The sequence below is a fragment of the Uloborus diversus genome, chromosome 6 (genome assembly GCF_026930045.1).
Source record: "Uloborus diversus isolate 005 chromosome 6, Udiv.v.3.1, whole genome shotgun sequence".
NCBI lineage: Eukaryota > Metazoa > Arthropoda > Arachnida > Araneae > Uloboridae > Uloborus > Uloborus diversus.
In genome coordinates, this window is record NC_072736.1 from 150,971,494 (window position 1) to 150,990,975 (window position 19,482).

General features: G+C 35.0%; 1 protein-coding gene across 1 annotated transcript in view; it reads left to right on the top strand.

Annotated features, from left to right (window-relative positions):
• The first annotated feature begins 571 nt into the window (after nucleotides 1-571).
• The window catches only part of LOC129225032 (protein toll-like), a 36,440-nt gene continuing 17,529 nt past the window's right edge, over nucleotides 572-19,482 (top strand). The window contains exon 1 of the mRNA XM_054859578.1: nucleotides 572-1,444. Coding sequence (XP_054715553.1) covers nucleotides 572-1,444 — 873 coding nt within the window. The remainder of the gene's footprint in view (nucleotides 1,445-19,482) is intronic.

The following is a 19,482-nucleotide window of genomic DNA, read 5'->3' on the forward strand; positions in this document are numbered from 1 at the left end:
TGAATTCCATTAAAAAAGAGAAATTGCAATCTCTCTAACAACTATCGTGATTTGTATTTTTGTTTTTACGCTCCTAATAGAAAACAAACACTAAAAACTCCATGTCCGGTTTCACACATTTGGTTTAAAAAAAAAAAAGTTTGAAGTTGAAGTCATTGAAGTTCAAACCTGGATGAATTTCTAAAGATTACTAAATTTGATGGCAACTCGAAAGTAAGCATCGCGGCCATCAGAATATCTCACATTTTCGCGCATGCTCCACTAAGCGTGGCGTTGGATAAATGGTTTTATGACTCTATACAAAGGGCAAAATAATAGGAGAAATTCCTTCCACTTTCACCTTGTCTAGTTAGTTACAAGGACGTAATTTTATGAATGTTAATGCGACTGAAACGTTTTCCTCTAAGAGGATGTTAATTCCGGTAATGTATGACACCATTTTCTCGCATTTTTAAGTTCTGTTACGCCAAGAATACAATGGGTGGAGTGAAATTTTCACTTAGTATATAAGATGAATGGGACGTGGAAATGGACATTAAACTTGAGGTCTTGGATTGTTCCACAGCTCAACATGTGTCTTCGAGTGAAAAAGATTATTTTAGTTCTTGTGTTGTGCTCTTCGTGGATTTTTATAGTGGCAGAGGAAAGTGATGGTAAAAATAGCACAGGAAAGGATCGAAATCGATCGCCTCGTTATGGATTTGAAGATTATAGCAACAGGTTACCCTTCAATCCTGAATTTCAAGGTAGATATTATGATCCTTCTGCACCATATCCGGAATTTGCTACAAAGCCGGATCGATATGATTTTCCTCCCTACGAAATACCAACCAGTTTCGACCAGTTTGTACCGGATGAAAGCTCAAAGTATTCGTACGGAGCTGGAGGATTCTACTTCCCGTACCCACCAAGTTATGCTGTAGATGACTCATACAACAAGAAGGATGATAAAACAAAGCCAACACTGCTGGAAGAAGGAGCGACGAAAGTGAAGGAGCTTGTTGAAAAGGCAGTGAAAGTGATTAGTGGGCCAACTGAAGTGGCTCCCCTCGAAGTTGAAGATCAACCATCCTTTTTAACAACCATTAAGAAATATTTCAGAGACCCGACTGTGGCTTTTACTGCAATAGTATTTTCAGTTAGCTTTTTAATAGCAACTTTTCTTCCTTTGGTAAATAAATTTTTGGCAAATGCCGGTATGCTGCCTGCGGTCACATCCACAATCGCCAGCTCGGTTGCCAGAAGTTTGGACAGCAATGGCAACATCCATCTTGAACAAGTTTTGGATGCCATCAACGAATTTGGAGCCAAATCATTCGAAGATCCTCGCTGCTTCCAGAGATTTCTTTGCCAAGCAGCTAAGTCCCAAATTGAAAGCAGAAGTGAAGAGGCATGGTCAATTCGCAAGATGATTCAGAAGCTTTCGAAAATAGTGGATTTTAAAGTTTGGGAATCCTTAGGACTTAAACAGCTTTTCACTTCTCTTAAAAGTGGACATTGTGAAGCGATATCATGCAACGGTTCTCCTGCCTACACCGGAAACGAACCTTTAATGGATAAAGTACGACTGCTGAGCACTAAGTTATTTACTCAAACTAAAGTAGTACAGTAGTATAAAAAGTACATCGTAATAAAATATTGCCATATGCTGTTCGCTTATTTTGCAAGCATTTGCGATACATATATGTGTACTATGTTCTCACTGTATTTTTAAAATTTCTTTAGAACTTTGCAGGTATGTTACAGAGCATTTTCTCATTTACTTTTACTTAAAATGAGCATTCAGTAAAGTAAAGTTCTCTATTTAAGTCATTTTGTACGTTTTATATTCATAAATGATTGCCTTTTTCAGTTAAGTAAAACTTGCAGTTATAAGTTAAGTACATGTTACTGTTTAAGTTAAGCATATGTATATATACAGGGTGTCCTGAAAAAGACTGACTGTTTTTAAAAATTAATAACAGTAAAACGATAAATGATAAAAAAAATAATTCTTGCAGAAAATTCATGTGGTGGGTGGTAAATTTTTTTCCCCAGAGTTCCAAATTTTAGTTGAAATTTTTCCAACAGATGGCGCTGCAGATAGTAAGCCCGTAAATCAAAAAAAAAAAAAAAAATATATATATATCGATACAAAAATTACATCATCATTTTTCGAAAATAATGAACCAAAAAGCAAAACAATATTTTCAAACAATCGTCGGCTGTAATCCCATGTCGCAATCAGAGGAAAAATCGGAGAATTTCAATTCTTTTTTTGACTTACCGGCGAACTATTTGCAACTATTTTTGAACTAAAATTTGGAATTCTGAGAGAACAAATTTAGGGTCCACCACATGAATTTTCTGCAAGATTTTGTTTTTTTATCACTAACCGTTCTCCTGTTATAATTTTTTGAAAACATTCAGTCTTTTTCAGGACACCCCGTAACTTTATTTTAAACTTAAATTTTATACTTGTAGGAGATTATATTCGTTTAAGTTTATCCATTATAACAGACAATTGTAATATAAAAATGAACAAAATTTATGATTTTTAGCAGTAACTGTGTATTGATTCGTCCATACTATGTTAAAGATTGAGTACAACGTTTTCTGTAATTCATATTCTATTAAATATAGATAATTATTCGCCTGAGCTCTTTCTGTTTGAAAAACATTTGGTGCGAAAATTGGAAAATGCAAATCATAGCAATTGAGCACATACTTATACTCAAACATTCGGAGTGGAATAGCAGCAGTAGGGTGGTCCGAAAAAACTTATTTTCAGCTAGAGTACAGGACACCCTCTATTCTTTTAAGACTTACTAATAGTATTATGCTGTAAAAATTTTAGCTTCTTACTCAAATTTTAAGACGGTGCTCAATGACCCCTTAATTTAACATTAACCGTTGCATTGAAAAAGCAATAAATTTAGAAATATTTAATTTCCGCAGCTGTTTTTCTTTTTTATGAATTATTATTTTATTGCAATGTACATGCATATTACTCGTGTATATTATAATACTAGCGCTACCCGCACGGCTTTGCCCGTAATAGAAAAATTAAAAGGTCTTTTGGTTCGCCTGTATATTCACAAATAATGTATGGTGAATTTTATCGCCAATTGGCTTGTATCCATGTTACGGTTCCACTTTATGATAATTTCGAATTTCGCCAATTGGCTTGTGCCCATGTTACGGTTCCACGTTATGATAATTTCGTAATTTACTCGTCCATCTTAAGATAATTTTGTTCTCAAAATTGGAATAGAGAAAAAAAACCACATCGAATTTTCGAAAAATCGCTTCGAGGTGCACACTCCCACGCTACAAACTAACTTTGTGCCAGATTTCATGAAAATCGGACGAACAGTCTTGGCGCTATGCGCATCACAGAGATTCAGAGACCAGACATCCAGACAGAGAGACTTTCTGCTTTATTAATAGTAAAGAAAAGATGTAGTATTGTTTTCTCAGTTCAATGCATTTTTTTCACCCCCTTCCCCATAAAAATGAAGTTTGGGGTTAGGGGTTGAGCACTCTCTTTCAGTTGAAATAGGAAGCTAAAATTCTTCCAGTATATTGCTATCCACAAGTGTAAAAAAATTGAGAGGTGTCCTGGTATCTAGGGAGAACTTTTTTTTACATGTAATTTTGAACCACACTAAGCAGCAGCTTCAACCCTAAACTTTTACTTGTTTAACTTAACGCTCCTTCATTGCAACAAGATCAATCAAAATCAAAGTTTTTTTCAGGAGAGGTATTGCATAAGTCCATAAGTCCAAAAATTGCGATTTTCCGTTTCTTAGTGCATTGTACTAGTATGTAGAAGCCTATTCTGCATCGAGCTATGTGAACGTAATTCGTAAGAAAAAGTCTTTTCAACTTTTTTCCAGGGTTAAATAAGCGTTCATCCCATCCTTTGCACGCTCCAGAAAAAAGACTTTCCTTTCTCCTATAGAATTATTATTATGTGACTTACGTCCTTTGGCCTTTGAGGTACAGAATTTAAAAATGTAATTTGCGTTTAATTTACATTTTTCTGAGGTTAAAAAAAAAAATGTTTCGCATTGTTATAATTTTGTCAAAAGTGTTATAATTTTCTAATCGTTTCAAATACGCGTTTTGTGCAATAACTATTTGAGTTTCTGATATTTCAATTCCGGCTTAGGGTGGTTCAAAAATACGGTTGCAAGAAAATTTGAAAGCATGAATGTACTCATTTTTGAAAACTTCATTTTTCTCAGTGAACATTAGAAACTTGAAATTTTTATTTATAGATATGAAGCAAATATTATCTACCAGGAATTGAAAAAAAAAAAAAAAGTTGCTTTTTATCGGTAAAGCTTTATCTTGTCTTGCAATTTCAATACGCTTAAACATAAACTATTGGCATAATAGCTACTTGTATTGCAAAGATTCATTACATTTCCCTTTCTTTGCGGTTTTCTAATATTCATTTGCCATATTTTTAACATCGCAATACTTACTGATCATTTGTTAACGTTTTCATTTAACAGGAGAGTAGGATTCTTTGAGGAATTTATTGGATTGTTTAAAGAAAAAAATTGTATAACGTTCATTTTTGACGCAAATGTCTTCAATAAATCACTGCCAAGGCTTCCTGTTTAGCCACCAGCAAGACAAAATTTGAAATAGTAAATCTCTCTCTTCCATGGCTAACCGTCACTGAGGCAGCTCTTTTTGATTTGCCTCCCGGCACATCCACCGATAATGGCTGGTAGGATATCAATTTAGGATCAATCCATTTGAAATCACCCAAAAAGAATAAAATTTGTTGCTTGATATTTTTGATTTTAATATTTTTTTTACCAGTTATTTTCATTAAAAAGTGTTATCTGTATTAATTCCATTATTTTTCAATCAGTCCTTTCTGAAATATTTCACTTTAAACTTTGCGAAAACGCAATATTTAGACAACTTTAATGTACTATAACTCTAGTACCAGTTGAGTCTCAGTCATAAAATTGCTATCAGTGGTTCACATCATGAAAAGGCGTTACCTGTATTGATATCATAATTTTTCACTCAGTCCCTTTTGAGATATTTTACTTTAAACTTTGCCAAAACGCGATTTTTGCCATTTTTAAAAAAATGTACAAAAAAAAAAGAACATTGTTTTCAAGCTTAAAATTTCTACAACAAGTATTATATCTACACAAGAAAAAAGAATTACAGCTGAGACTCTCCTCCTTTTACTATTTTTTCAGCACTAAAACACGTATTTTATGCTAATTTTCAGTTAGTAGTTGTGAATTTTTTTTCCTCACCTTTCTCACCATTTAAATAATGTTTTGCAAGCAATTCTTATCTAAGGCATCATTCTGATGATGTAGGATTTTGTTTTGTCTTGATAGCTGTAAAATTAACCGAGTTAGATGCATTTACGTAAAACTTGTTTTTGGTCCAAAAACGGCTACTAGGCAAACTTAAAATGGCGCGTAAAAAAAAAAAAAAAGTATGAGCCTAAAAATTGCAACACTTTTGAACTCACTTAGTAGTGGAAAATAACTAGTAAAAAAATTAGGAAATTCAAAAATGTCGAGCAACATGGCCTGGGTGATTTCTAATGAATTGACCCTTTAATATTATTTTACGTTAAAAAAAAGTATTTTTTATTTTTATTTTTCTGGTTGATGTGAAAACTTGTCTGTAAAACGTCATCTACTGCGTTTTAATCTGCTGGAATTTTTTTTGGAAGAACGTGTGTTTTATTAGAATATTAGCTGCGTCGCCCGGCTTTGCACGGTCTACCTCGAAAATAAAAATTAGGTCAAATGCTGCATGTTCAAGAATCAGACTTTAATTAGAGAGAAAAAAAAATACTGTACGATTTCCCGTCAAAACAAAAACAAAATTTTATCTAGCCACAGCAGAGAAAAAAAAAGTGGCAACCTTCTGAACGCTAATTTGAAATGAGATCGCGCAAACGATAATTTTCCGATATGAATTTATGTTTAACAGCATCATTCTGTATCGGAATTTAAAAATCATCAATTTCAACATAATATTGCAATAATGAAATATGTTACTTAATTTCAGACAAATGAGATTAAAAATCTTTTCTAATAATAAAGCTGAAAGTCTCTCTGTCTGGATATCTCTCTATTTGTCAGGATCTCTGTGACGCGCATAGCGCCTAGACCGTTCGACCGATTTTCATGAAATTTTGCAGAGAATTAGTTTGTAGCATGGGGGTGTGCACTTGAAGCGATTTTTTGAAAATTCGATTTTGTTCTTTTTTTATTCCAATTTGAAGAACATTTTCCCGAGCAAAATTATCATAAGATGGACGAGTAAATTACCAAGTTATCATAACGTGGAACCGTAACATGGGCAAGCCAATTGGCGAGAAATTCATCATACACTATTTGTAAATATACCAGGCGAACCAAAAGACCTTTTAATTTTTTACTACGGGCAAAGCCGTGCGGGTGCCACTTGTAAATAATAATTTTTTTTAAGTAATAGCATTTCATCTTCTACTGTTTTTTTCCAGAGAAAATATTCCATTTTAAGTTGTGCCCTCATACATTGCAAGGAAAAAAAAATTAATGGGGAATTAATAAATTACCTTACAACTGTGCATCAAACAATCGTATTGCGTTTTATTACATTAGCTGCCCTGAAATACTTGTTTCTATCAAAAGAACTTCAGCAGACCGAACTATGTTAATTCAATTTTACTCACGATTAGAAGCTAATTTTCACGTAACCAAAGTAAACAAACCTGGGAATCCTTTGAAAGAGCTAACTTGCATCTAGGGTAACTGAATAAATGCTTTGAGTGGAATTAATAGGAAAGGAACTAAACGAAAATACTTTGAATTGCTACAATAAACTCTCCTACTGCGATACTATTGGGTGAAAATTCAATAAATATGCGTTAAATGGTATCTTTTAAGCTAGACGAACAACTTTGACGAAAAATATTTAGTAAAATCAGTTTGATTTGAAGTATTCTGATCGTTCTTTGAGAGACGATGTTTGGGTATATTTACCTTGCATTACATAGATATTTAAATTGAAAGTTATTTGGGAAGAAGGAATTTGGGTTATTTTTATTAACAAAAGTTGACTTTTTGCTTTATGCAAATATTTCTGCTAGAAAATTCAAAACATGTTTTACAATTTATTGTAGGTAAAAGAGATGTAAAATACACACATTTAACTGAGTCTTCACTGTTTGATGTATGTCCGTTCATTTTTATGTTATCACTAGCTGTACCCGACGCGCGTTGCAACGCCAACAAAAAAATACATCATTATACTGATTTTCATGACAATCGGTTGAAATTTTTATGTGCTTAAATGTTGTGCTTTCGTTTCTAGCTGAATACTATTTCGTTCTTTATACTTATTGCTATTTTACTTTTATGCGTAAGGAAGAAGCTTGATTTTTAATCACGTCAAAACGGTGTGTTTTGACTTCTTTCAGTTAACACAGAAAACGAATGAAAGTAGCGATTGTTTCTCACAATTATTACTGACCTAGGCAACGCCGGGTATTTTTGCTAGTAGTAATATAAACAATGTATTTATGCACAAAATTAAAATGCTTTAGTATCGTTTTCGTGGCATTGGTCTTTTTTCTGCCGTATCTGTAACAACTGCTTGAATACACTCTTAACTTTGTCCCCTTGATTGTTTTGAAACCAATACCCTTGCAACCCAAATCATTCAAGTAAAAAAAAAGTCAGTTCAAGCCCAAAGAAGAAAATCACCGGCAGAATTTAAAGCGACAGAAAATGACGTCAGATGTCTAGTGGACTTGGATTATTGGCATGCATTTCTGTATTCAATCTTTTGTGGTGGTGGTGGTGGTGACTTAATGTCAGACACAAAACCAAACTCTAGTTTGAGTACTATTCGTATCCAGGCAGAAAGAAGCAACTTCTTTTTGCCACGAGAGCCGATCTACAACTTTTATGAGATAGCATACGATAGAAGGAAATATCATCAATCAGCGTTATGATATTTTTGATCCAGACCAGGATCTGAACAATCCTTGGTCCATCCTCCCAACCTTCCAGAGTTATTGATTTGAATAGCAAACTTAGGTAACTTAGAGATCACAATATATTTAAAGAGCTTCAGGGATTATTAGCAAGTACGACAGGTAATTATTGAACGCGTGTTTCTTTGGCTAAGAGCCAGATGTCTAACCGATCGGGCTGTTACAGCCCTGAAAAACTGTAGATAGGAAAACGAAATGAAGTCAGGGAATTAAATACCTTGAAAGTTTCGCAAGTATTCTGCTCTAACTCTGTTATGAGTAGAAAGTAGAAGTTTTCTTCTCATCCATTGCGTTTTGAAAAACATATGGTTTGAAAAGAACTGAAAAGAAAAAAGTAGCGAAAACATATAGCTTACGGGAACAAATTGAGAAATAATTCTAAAACAGTAACGCATTAACGTTCATACTTTTATTCGAGACTTTTCAGGCGACTTAAGATTGAGAGTGACGAAAAAAGCGGCTATTTATATTTGACGGATGCCGGAAAAGTAGTGTAGTGATTAGACGCCGGTCTCTTATACTCCCAAAGGCGCAATTTCGAACCTGGCTCCAGTCCAAAGATTTTCAAGATACCGAAGGTCTGTGAAACATCCCTCATGTACTCGTTTGGCTTGGAGTTTTTTTTTTTTTTTTTGACAGCATTAAATTCCGAGTGCAGTTTCGTATCGAAGAGAGCGTAGGTGCTCCCATTCAGTGGTAAAACTTGACTTCAAACTTGCCGCGGTACTGACATCCGCCGACAAAGTGCTGCATGAAAGAATGGATGCCGCACCATGCGATTGCACTAGGTCTGCAAAAGGTTGTGCCTCTAACGCAGCACAATTAGAAAAAAATATATTCAACAGAGTACCGTCTTTTTACCCGACTGCGCGTGCGCGACGCAAAGGAGGGTAATGTGTTTATAAGTCTATGTATGTATATATGTTCCTATGTGGCGTTCTAGGGGATAAACGCTTTGACCAATTTTGGAAATTCTTACGTCAATCGATTTGTCTTAACCTTGGGAGTGTCACTAAACACATGAGAGTAATCAAAATTCAACATATCAACAACCAGTTGCCATATTTTGTCAGTTCTGGATCGGCGCACGTTGGGTGTTGCACACTGTGTCGCACGCTACCTGCGTGCGACAAATGCAGGTAGTTTTCGCTGCCTAAATTTTTTTTTTACTAAGTCTACTAATTGGGGTCTCATTGGCCGAGTGGTCTAAGCGATTGCTTCTCCCACTTGAGGCGGTGGGTCAAGACACCCTCGCTCCGGATGTACTTTCCCCTCTTTCTGATGTAAATTCTTTCATGTGCTCTTTATACGTATTTTGTACTGTAATAAAAAATATATTATGCGTAACAAAGGCAAGGCACTCAGATTGTAGTCCTCATCAAAAGAAACCCGTGCAATAAGCACCAAAAGAAAGAAAGTCTACTAATTCGATTTTCATCTCTAACATGTTGCATTTGTTTTTGCCTTGATTCAAGTTACTGAGTTTCGCGATGTGTACTTTCTCGTCAGGTTTTTTTAGTTTTGCGAGAAAGATTTGGCTGATAACGTTTCCGATTTCGCGTCATCATGAGTTATACAGGCTGTTTATATAGCTGTGCTGTGGTTGACTTACGTTCGCGCATTTTTGCCAAAGGTCAAGTACATGTAGCTTTAAGCCGTTTTAGGTCCCTAGAAGGACTAATTATCAGTAGTTTAGAATACCGCAAGTTACTTAATAAACCTCACGATACAAACAAACTCTCTCAATGAAATGACAAGATTGCGAAATGTACCGTCTTATAATCATAATAACTTAGTCAATGAAAATTAACTAAAAAGTGTAAAATAAAAAATTATTAAATAAAAACTAAAAAACCGACTGCGTAAAAACCCAAAAAACTAAAAAGGAAAATGTATAAGCCCTGTAGTTTAGAATGTTATTAAGTACTACTGAATAACTACACCGTTGAAATAGTTTTATAACTGTACACAGATAAGACAAATCATGAATTCAAACGCAGAATAAAAGGATCAACAGTCGAGGGATCTTTCAAATGTTACGGGGTTCCTTGAATCAGAAACGAATGGACCCCGACTGTTGATCCTTCTATTCTGCTTTTGAATTTATGATTTCTCTTATCTGTGTACGGTTACAAAACTATTTCAACGGTGTAGTTATTCAGTAGTACTTAATAACATTCTAAACTACATGGCTTATACATTTTTCTTTTTAATTTTTTTGGTTTTTTTCCCAGTCGGGTTTTTTGTTTTTATTTAATTGTTAACTTAGATACAGTTTTATGAGACACAAGCGGTACCCGCAAGGCTTTGCCCGAAGTAGAAAATTAAAAGGTCATCTGGTTCGCCTGTATATTACAAATAATGGATGATGAATTTCTAGCCAATTTGCTATGTTAATGGCTCGCCCATGTTACGGTTCCACGTTATGATAATTTGGTAATTTCCTCGTCCACGTTATGCTAATTTTCCCAGTAAAATGTTTTTAAAATTGGAATAGAAATAGAACAAAATCGAATATTCGAAAAATCGCTTCGAGGTGCAAACCCCCATCTACAAACTAATTTTGGGCCAAATTTCATGAATATCGGCGGAAAAGGTCTAGGCGCTATGCGCGTCACAAAGATCCTGACAGACAGAGATCCAGACATCCAGACCGAGAGACTTTCAGCTTTATTATTAGTAAAGATTAAGCATGTTTTAATCAAAAACTATTTCATTAGAATTATAATTATTACTATTATTATTTTACTTTTACCGAAAAGTAGTACAAAAAGCTACTGAAAAAGTTTTCTTCAGATTATGACCAAGTTTGATGGTCGAATTCAAGACATTTACGACTTGACTGAAAAGATACGGTGCAGCTTTTTAGATCACAACTTTTCTGTCGTGTGCTGAGCTTTTTATACTGATAAAGAAACAAAATTCCGAAATAATGAAACTGGATAACTTTTGACAACTTTATAAACAAGTTTAAGGTCTTTTGTGTATTGAATTATGACTTCCAACTTATAAAACAAAATTTAAACAGTGCAAATATTTTATTTTTTTAAGACTTTTTGTGTCAAAATCATTTATTTCATTTAACCACAATGGATGAAAGCAATGATTAATTGCTCTTTTGCTGTCGCCACAAAACTGCATGGCATTTAATCATATGACAATGGAATCAAGAGTGATCAATCAGATTTACTTATCTTCTATTTTCAGAAAAGGCTATTGTTTCAATGCGACATAGTTCAAAATTGTTCCCAACTAAGTACTTAATAACTCTATTCTGTTTTGTGATACTTTTCGTTCAACGTACTGCAATCGTTAAAATGACTTTGAAATCTTCAATAATAATAATAATAATAACAAAATAATAAAAATATAAATAATAATAAATAAATATAAATGATTGAAAATAAAAAATAAAAAAAAGTAAAATAATGAAAATAACAATGGAAATAATAATAAGCTCAGGAGTCGTTGTTATAATGTCTTAAATTTGCTCTATTTACAGGAAGGTTAGCAAAAAAGTTATCCAGTATAACTTTTCTAATTGTTTTTATCTTGCTTCAGCGATTAACGAGTTTAAAACGTTTTGTATCTTCCTAAAATTCTACCATATTTTATCTCCTAATGCTCTGATGCTATTTATCAGTGGTGCCCAACCCAGTGACGCAACCAGAGAGGGTGAAAAGACTCAGTGTCCCTTTCCCCATAATGAATGCTGAATTGAATGTTTTTCAAAAGTATTCTTTTTTACTTCCTTTTACAAAAGAGGAAGTATTGTGTGCGCGAAAAAAAAAATCTTCACTCAAAAATCGACCTTAATTTATATTTTGCTCACCCCCGAATGAATGTTGAGTTTCTTTTTCGACCCGACCACACGTGGATAAGTGCCTAAGAACAAATAGACACGCGAAATATCCATTTTGACGATTACAGAGTTTATTACGACGAGTTCTCAGGACGTCTGTATATACGTGCGTATGTGCGTATGTATGTCGCATCACTCAAGAACGGTATGTCCTAGAAAGCTGAAATTTAGTACGTAGACTCCTAGTGGGGTCTAATTGTGCACCTCCTCTTTTGGTTGCATTCGGGTGTTTCTAAAGGGGTCTTTTGCCCCTTTTATGGGGAAATCATTGTTAATTTCGATGTAAACTCAAGCGGTGTTATAATTTGGCAGTTACTTGGCGATATATCGCCAGTCTTTTGGTCGCCAAGTTTAGTCGTCAAACAAATTTGGCGATTTTTTTTAAAAATATGGTTTTAATTTGGTCACTGTTGGTGATATTTAGAGAACAAACAACTGAATCACATTAAATTGCCAATAATGGGAAAATGACGTTAAAGTGGAGTAAAAGGAAGTCATGTGATGCACACACACATCAGCTCGTTATTCAAGAGACGTAAATAGCGCGACATTGGTTTTAACAAGGAAAAAATAACGATGTTGGGGAGAAATCTTAACTAACTCTAAAAAGAGAACTTAAAATGTTCTATAGTTACAGCGTATTGGTCAGCTGAGTGCACTCTGCACTCCCCCCCCCCCCCCCCGTCTTATTTCTTTCATTTTTTTCCTTTTTGTCTGATAATATAAAAGTCTTCAAAATGCAACGCCTCCACAGCCCCCATAACCGTCAAAATCATTACTGAGAGTCTCAAATTTTAATTCCAGGGCTTCAATTTCGTACAATTCACGGGATCCTAACATTACCAAGTATGAATTCACAATCACGTTTTTAAGACTTCAATAGGGAAGTTGCAAACTATTAAATGTTCATATTTTGGCTATTGGATATTGTTAATTGACCCTCAAAACTAAAAAATTCACCAACGCCGAATTTTAAAACACCGTGGTTGATTTTTAATGAATTTTTAAAAATCCACGATCAAAAGTGCACTCTTCTGAAACGTCACGAGGCTACGTCACAGGGCGCGAATGGGCAGTCTTCCGCTGAAGATCGCTTGTTTTCGCTAGGGACATTTGGAGCGCTCTGATATTTATATTTTTTGGAAATTCAATAATCCTTTTGAACACACTATGGAGACCGGATTCGTTAAAGCACAATCTAAATAATCTTTCTCATGCCTTTTACGTTTCGTGTTCGAACTCAAATGCACGACCTTCGGCTTCTTCCCTATCAGAAGAGCGCATGATGTCACTTCCTATGCCATTTGACATCACAAGCGCTTGAACTTTAAAAATTAATTTAAAAAAAACTACTTATCGTATCGTAAAATTTTTTTCACCTATGATGTTCAATCATGTTACTCTATCATATAAAAATAAAATTGAAAAATCGAAAACTTCCCTATTTCAGAAAATATTCGGCTTTCCTCTAATGTCATAAAAAATTGGGTACTTGAAACTTCACTTGCGAAACATTTAAGTGGGATAGCCTCTGAACCCCGCTTCCTAAAACCATAATATATTGCTAAAGTTCTTACAATTTCAATTACAAAAATGCTTCCTCTCTTTCCGCAACATCGTCAATGTTTGCCACCAATTGCATTTTTGGAACTGCAATTTCGAAAAATTGGAGGGAGGAGGAATCGATTTCGATCTGTTTTTCAAAAAGTACATTGGGGACATCCTCTAAGTTCCCATTCCTTACCCTAATGTCATAAACTAAATGCGACCTATAATAGATGTTTTTAAGAACTAGAATTCTAGAAATTTTCGCTGAGTCCCTTGTACCTATCTTCCCCCTAACATCACCAAAGCCCGTCTAAAACTGAGTTGGTACAACATGTTTAAAGAATTTTCCAGGGAAAGACCACCGAACCTCTTCCTCTCGCCCCTCATTAGAAAACGGAAATTTTTTTTAAGTGCCGTTCTTAACAATAAACATCTGTAAAAGTGTACGTATTTATATAAATATGTATATAGGGGGGGGGGGTTCCGTTTTAACTTGCAAGACCTTTATTTTCGCAACCGTTAGTCCTAGATGTATACTTCCAATTTCAAAAATGTTCAAAATCAGATGCAGAGTTAAGATATTGAAAGTTTGAAGCGAAATAAAAAAGAGTCAGAAAATACAAAATTTAACATTTTACACGGGCCCTAGATCCCCTAACTATTATTTAGAGAAATAATCTCCACTGAAAACTATTACTGACACAAAAAACTTGACATTTGTGCGACCAAAACTCAAGGAGATATTCCAGTTCAAAGTTTTAAGGGACCATACAGAAGATGAGATTGGAACTTATCGCCCTTTCAGAAGAATGACAGGTCGTCAAAGTAAGAAAAACAAGGTATTTATATTTTTCATTGCTATTCAAAAATAAATGCAAATATTATGCCGTGATACGCAAAAACGCAAGACGAACCTCGATCAATTTGTAAAACCACACTCTATGCACACATATAATTTTAAACACTTGTTAACCGCTATATTTAACCTCAAAACGTCGAGTGAAAAGTGGTGTAAGTCACAGAACGCTGCGTTTCATATCTCGGTGAACATTGGTCGTACTAATTTCAAACTTTTTGTGTTGGAATTATTTTTTAATGGAGATTATTTCCCTAAATATAAGTTAAGGGACCTAGGGCCCGTACAAAAAGTTAAATTTTGCACTTTGACTCATTTTTTTTTAACTTCAATCTTTCAATATCTTAATTCCACTTCTAATTTTGAAAAATTTTCCATTTGGAAGTATGCATCTAGGACTAACGGTTGCGAAAATAAAGGTCTTGCCGAATAAAACGGAACACCTTGTATATTTACTACACATATAAATTTAATAAAAGCGTATATAAACTTATATTCAACAAAATTTCAACAGTCAATCCTTTATTATATGATATTTTATGCTAATTTTTTCAAAGTCTTAATAATTTTTTATCCAACTACTTTTATTAGTGCACTACACTTTAAAAAAACAAGACCTTTTAAGAAAAAAAAAATCTAAGACTTGAAAGCCAGCTTAAAATTTAATAAAATTGTCACTAAATCCTATATAGTAAAAGAAAACAAAAGCGTTTATTAACAAAGAAAAAGCGAAACTGAGAGTAAAGAAATTGAATTGCTTTTTAGACGAAGAACATTGGATTTGCATCTCTTTGTTTTATTACAAGTTTTTAAATCGATTTGAATAGTCAAAAAAAAAAAAAAAATGTTTGTTTTCGCCTCTTTACGTAAACATTGAAGTCGAGTTGTTTCCCCTCTTTATTATTATCAATACGACTTACAACTAAGTAATAAAACTGTGTGTTTTAAGATTTCTCAAATTTTCAACTTTTTCGATATTTTTCAATCTTGTTTGAATTTTTTAACTACAATGCAATGGAAATGCATGAATTAAAAACAAAGAAATAGCAATTTAAGCGTGGCTTATTTCCTTTAATTCAGTTAATTGAAAATAGGCACTAATTTTTTAACTCGAATAAGGAACAGGCATATTATAATGTTTAGTTCCCATTACTTTTCTACATCGATGTTCATCTGCAATAGGGTTAGCATAAAAGAACATCCTGGTTTTAAAAATTTGTATTTCATAAACAATTATACTTAGCACTATACATGATACATAAAAATAAAGATAAACTGTGAAAGGTTTTTTTTTCATTCACAAAGGCTTTTCGTAACGCGACACACATCTATAACATACATTTTAGACTTTAGAGTGTTTCACTGTGAATTTTTTCTAATGTTACAGAAATGCGATATTTCAGTTCCTGCATTGTTGTAGGCAATGGTGATGTATAAACACTGTCTTTGACGAAAAATTATTTAAAAAAAATAATAATTTGAATTCTTAAATTTTGAATTCAAATTATGTTTTTCGCAATCACGAGTTGCGACACGACCCTACTCATTGGAGTTATTGTTTCTAGAAATGGCTCCCCTTTCCCCCCAAACCGGCCCCTCGCCCTGGGCGGTTACGTGTGTATATTGGTGTGTGCGTGCATGTGTATGCTTGTGTGCGTGTGTAGATCTGTGTGTATGCACGTAGGCGTGTGTGTGAGTTTGTATGTGTGAGAGTGTGCATGTGTATGAGCGTGCGTGTTTGTTGGACATGGACACTATCGACTAGGAGCAGCGGATTCCGGGGGAAAGTGCCCACACTGTCAAAACTACGGGTGCCTTTGACTAACTATTTGGCTCCCTGGGGTGAAAACATCGGGCCTCAGGGTGCAGTAGAGGCTAGGAAGTGTGATCAAGGTGAATGACGCTAATAAATGTGAAAACGGACCTCCTAAATGCATGGGTGAAACGCTGGCGCATGCGTTCTCCGCTCTGACATCATTCAACCACAATCAATGGCGAACGCAAGAATAACTACGCACATGCACTTTCCCATTGAATGAAGTACGAAATTGGATTAAAACTTATAAGTTTCTGCGATTTACTCTTCAAAGTTTCGCGTAAGTACATGCATTTGATCATAGTGTAGCTTTTAAGGCTTTCGAACATATTTAAAATTGTTTCAAAGGTACGTTGATTCTTCAGTTAGCCGTTATATACATTTGCTATTCCTATCATGCATAAATTTTACCTAAAAATAGCTATCAGCACCGGATAAGTAACATTTAATAATCAAAACGTTTAAATTAGATGATATTTGAAAAGTTATTTCAACTATTAATTTTGACTATGTGGTTTTACTTGCTTGTATTATCAACAATCTTGTGGATTTTTAACTAAGAGATTCATTGTTAGCAATGTGATGCACTCAGCAAGTGAACGGAAACTCTAATTACGATGATGCAAATAGCAAAAACATAAAAGCACGAAAAAAAAAAAAAGGAAAGCGGATTGAGAAAAAGAAATTTCTTCTCCGTCTCGATTTTTTTTTTTTTTTATTTATTTATTATCTCGTGTCTAAGTTAACTAGCTTTCCTCGGCGTTATTGCTTAAAGCGAATGACTGAACTTTTTTCGTCACTCTAGTAATAGTAAGAATGAATAACTCGTTAGAATTTGTTTTGACTTTTAATTTATCGAAAGACTTTTGTTCTTTTATATTCTTTACGGATATTCAAATGTCGAATCATATATACGTACGTACTAATATGGTGCTCTTTGATTAAAATTTCGAACGTGATGAAAGGTTTTATTTTTCCATGATTGCAACATAATTGAATATTTATTGTTCGTGTAAATGATTTACAAATAGTACCTACGTTCTTCATTTTCGGTACGATCGTGCTGCAGTAAATGTCAATAACATATTAAAATTACTGAGCAATCCAAGTGGATGTACGAAAATTAGTGCACGGCAGACAAATTTAAGTCATGAACACTTCTAAACTATGTTCGAAAGTTGAAATGTGATCAAATGCCTTAAAATACAAGTTTTAATCATTTTCAGAACTATTCAATGTGGAAAATGTACCAAGACTTAGCTTTTTATAACTCAAAACAATAAATAATAATGTATACAATTGTTTACGGAAATGCACACAAAACCGAGGGGGGGGGGGTGTGCTCAGCAACAGAAAACAGAGGGTGCCAATGTTCTGCCATAGGGTTCCGTTTTTCACCGCGGTGCACGCTGGGTGAAGGGTGCCGGTTTTTCGCCCGTGTTAAGGGTGCAATTTCGGCACCGTAAAGAGTGCCGCTGGTGAACAAGCTTTTCACCCTCGAAAAGTGCCAAATGCAACCTGTAGTTTTAACAGTGCAGGACCAGAGGCCGGTGGGCGGTGGTGCTGCAGAGGCCCCTGGTCCATGCTGAAGCTGCAGAGCCCCCTGGTCCAAGCTGAAAAATGAACCAAACACCAAGGACGGTGAAGTGAGAACAATAAGCAATCGTGATTGCTCAAAAAAAAAAAAAAATCACATGGTGTTAGGTTTGGGGATCTGGCTGGCCAACGCAAAAGGGTAAATCATCATCACCTGTACGGCCAATCCAGCGTTGCGGAACATCAGTGGCGCAGAGAAGTGGTTCTGGGGGGTGGGGTACCCCCAAACCCCGTAAGGAAGGCTTTGGGGAAAAAGCACTTCCCGGAGGTCTTGGTTTTAACATTGTTGCCAATCCTAAAAACAATAGTTAATACACGTGTAAGGACTGTTGTGAAGCTTCCGGAAGGAATTTCTGGCTGCGCCAGTGCGGAACGTGCACGTTTAAGTAGTTAAGTACGTTAGAAAAAACTTTCACAGTTTTTCTTTATTTTTATGTATCATTTACAGTTTTAAGTGCAATAGTTTATGAAATATAAATTTTTAAAACGGGATATTTTTTTAGGCTAACCCTGTATATTAGCCTTTTGCAGTACCCCTCCCCCCCTCCCCAAGCAAGCATACTATTTTAATTACGATATTTTTTGAAACGTCTCATACTGCAGTTTTACTTTGGTAATGAATTTAAGAATAAGTCTTATCGCAAATATAGTGCAATGGCAACTGACCAACTGTTGAACAATCAGGATTGCTCATTGATTTCACTTCGCTGTGGCTGGACGTTTCTAATTCTGTTATCTTGGTGGTTGGTAGTTAGCAAGGTACGTACTGTCTGTCTTTCACGGAAAAGCTCCCGCCGTCAAGTCTGAGCCCGTCTACTGCCATAGAAGCGGGCTTCGTTCATTTTCTGCAAGGGCTAGCAGGAAGGCTTTTTAAGCGTCATTTCGCCACTCGTCTGGTCACCTTTGTTTAGTCGTTCGGATTTTTCCAACATTAAGCTTCCCTTGTAAAAATGAGACGCGCCTCGTTACTATAGCAGCAGACAGGCGCAGACATTTCGGCGGTGGCTTGTCTCGTGATGGTCGCACAGTACATTATCGCTTTATATGGCAAGAGGGCTTTAAGTTTGCCAATGACGTGTTATCGTTGGTAGATTGCAAGTCACGTGATCAATTTGCGTGAGTGTGTTTATTTATTTTCCCGTAAGCGGTATCTTTCGATGCAACGATTTTTCCCCAACTTAACGATTATTGTTTTTATTTTTGACAAATAATAATCATTTTATTATTAGTTAATGGTCCTCTCACGGTTTTGCCCGTAGTAGAAAATTAAAAGGTCATTTCGTTCGCCTGTATATTTACCAATAATGGATGATGAATTTCTCGCCAATATGCTATGTTCATTTGTTCAAACACGTTATGGTAATTTGCTCGTCCATGTTATGGCAATTTACTCGTCCATGTTATGGTGATTCCATCGGTGCAGAGGAATTAAATCCACTAATGGTGGTAAAAATAAAATCATAGAAAAGGAACGAAATTGAATTTTTAGAAAATTGCTTCGAGGTGCACACCTCCCCTGCTACAAACTAATTTTGTGTAAATTTCATGAAAATCGGCCGAACGGTCTAGCCGCTATGCGAGTCACAGAGATCCAGACAGAGAGACTTTCAGCTTTATTTTTAGCAAAGATTTCATGAAGAAAGGCCGAACGGTCTAGGCGCTATGTGTGTCACTGAGATCCAGACATCCAGACAGAGAGACATTCAGCTTTATTTTTAGCATAGATAATGATATTATTTTGTAGATGATAAATCATTACGCTTACGATTCATTTTTTCTCTGCA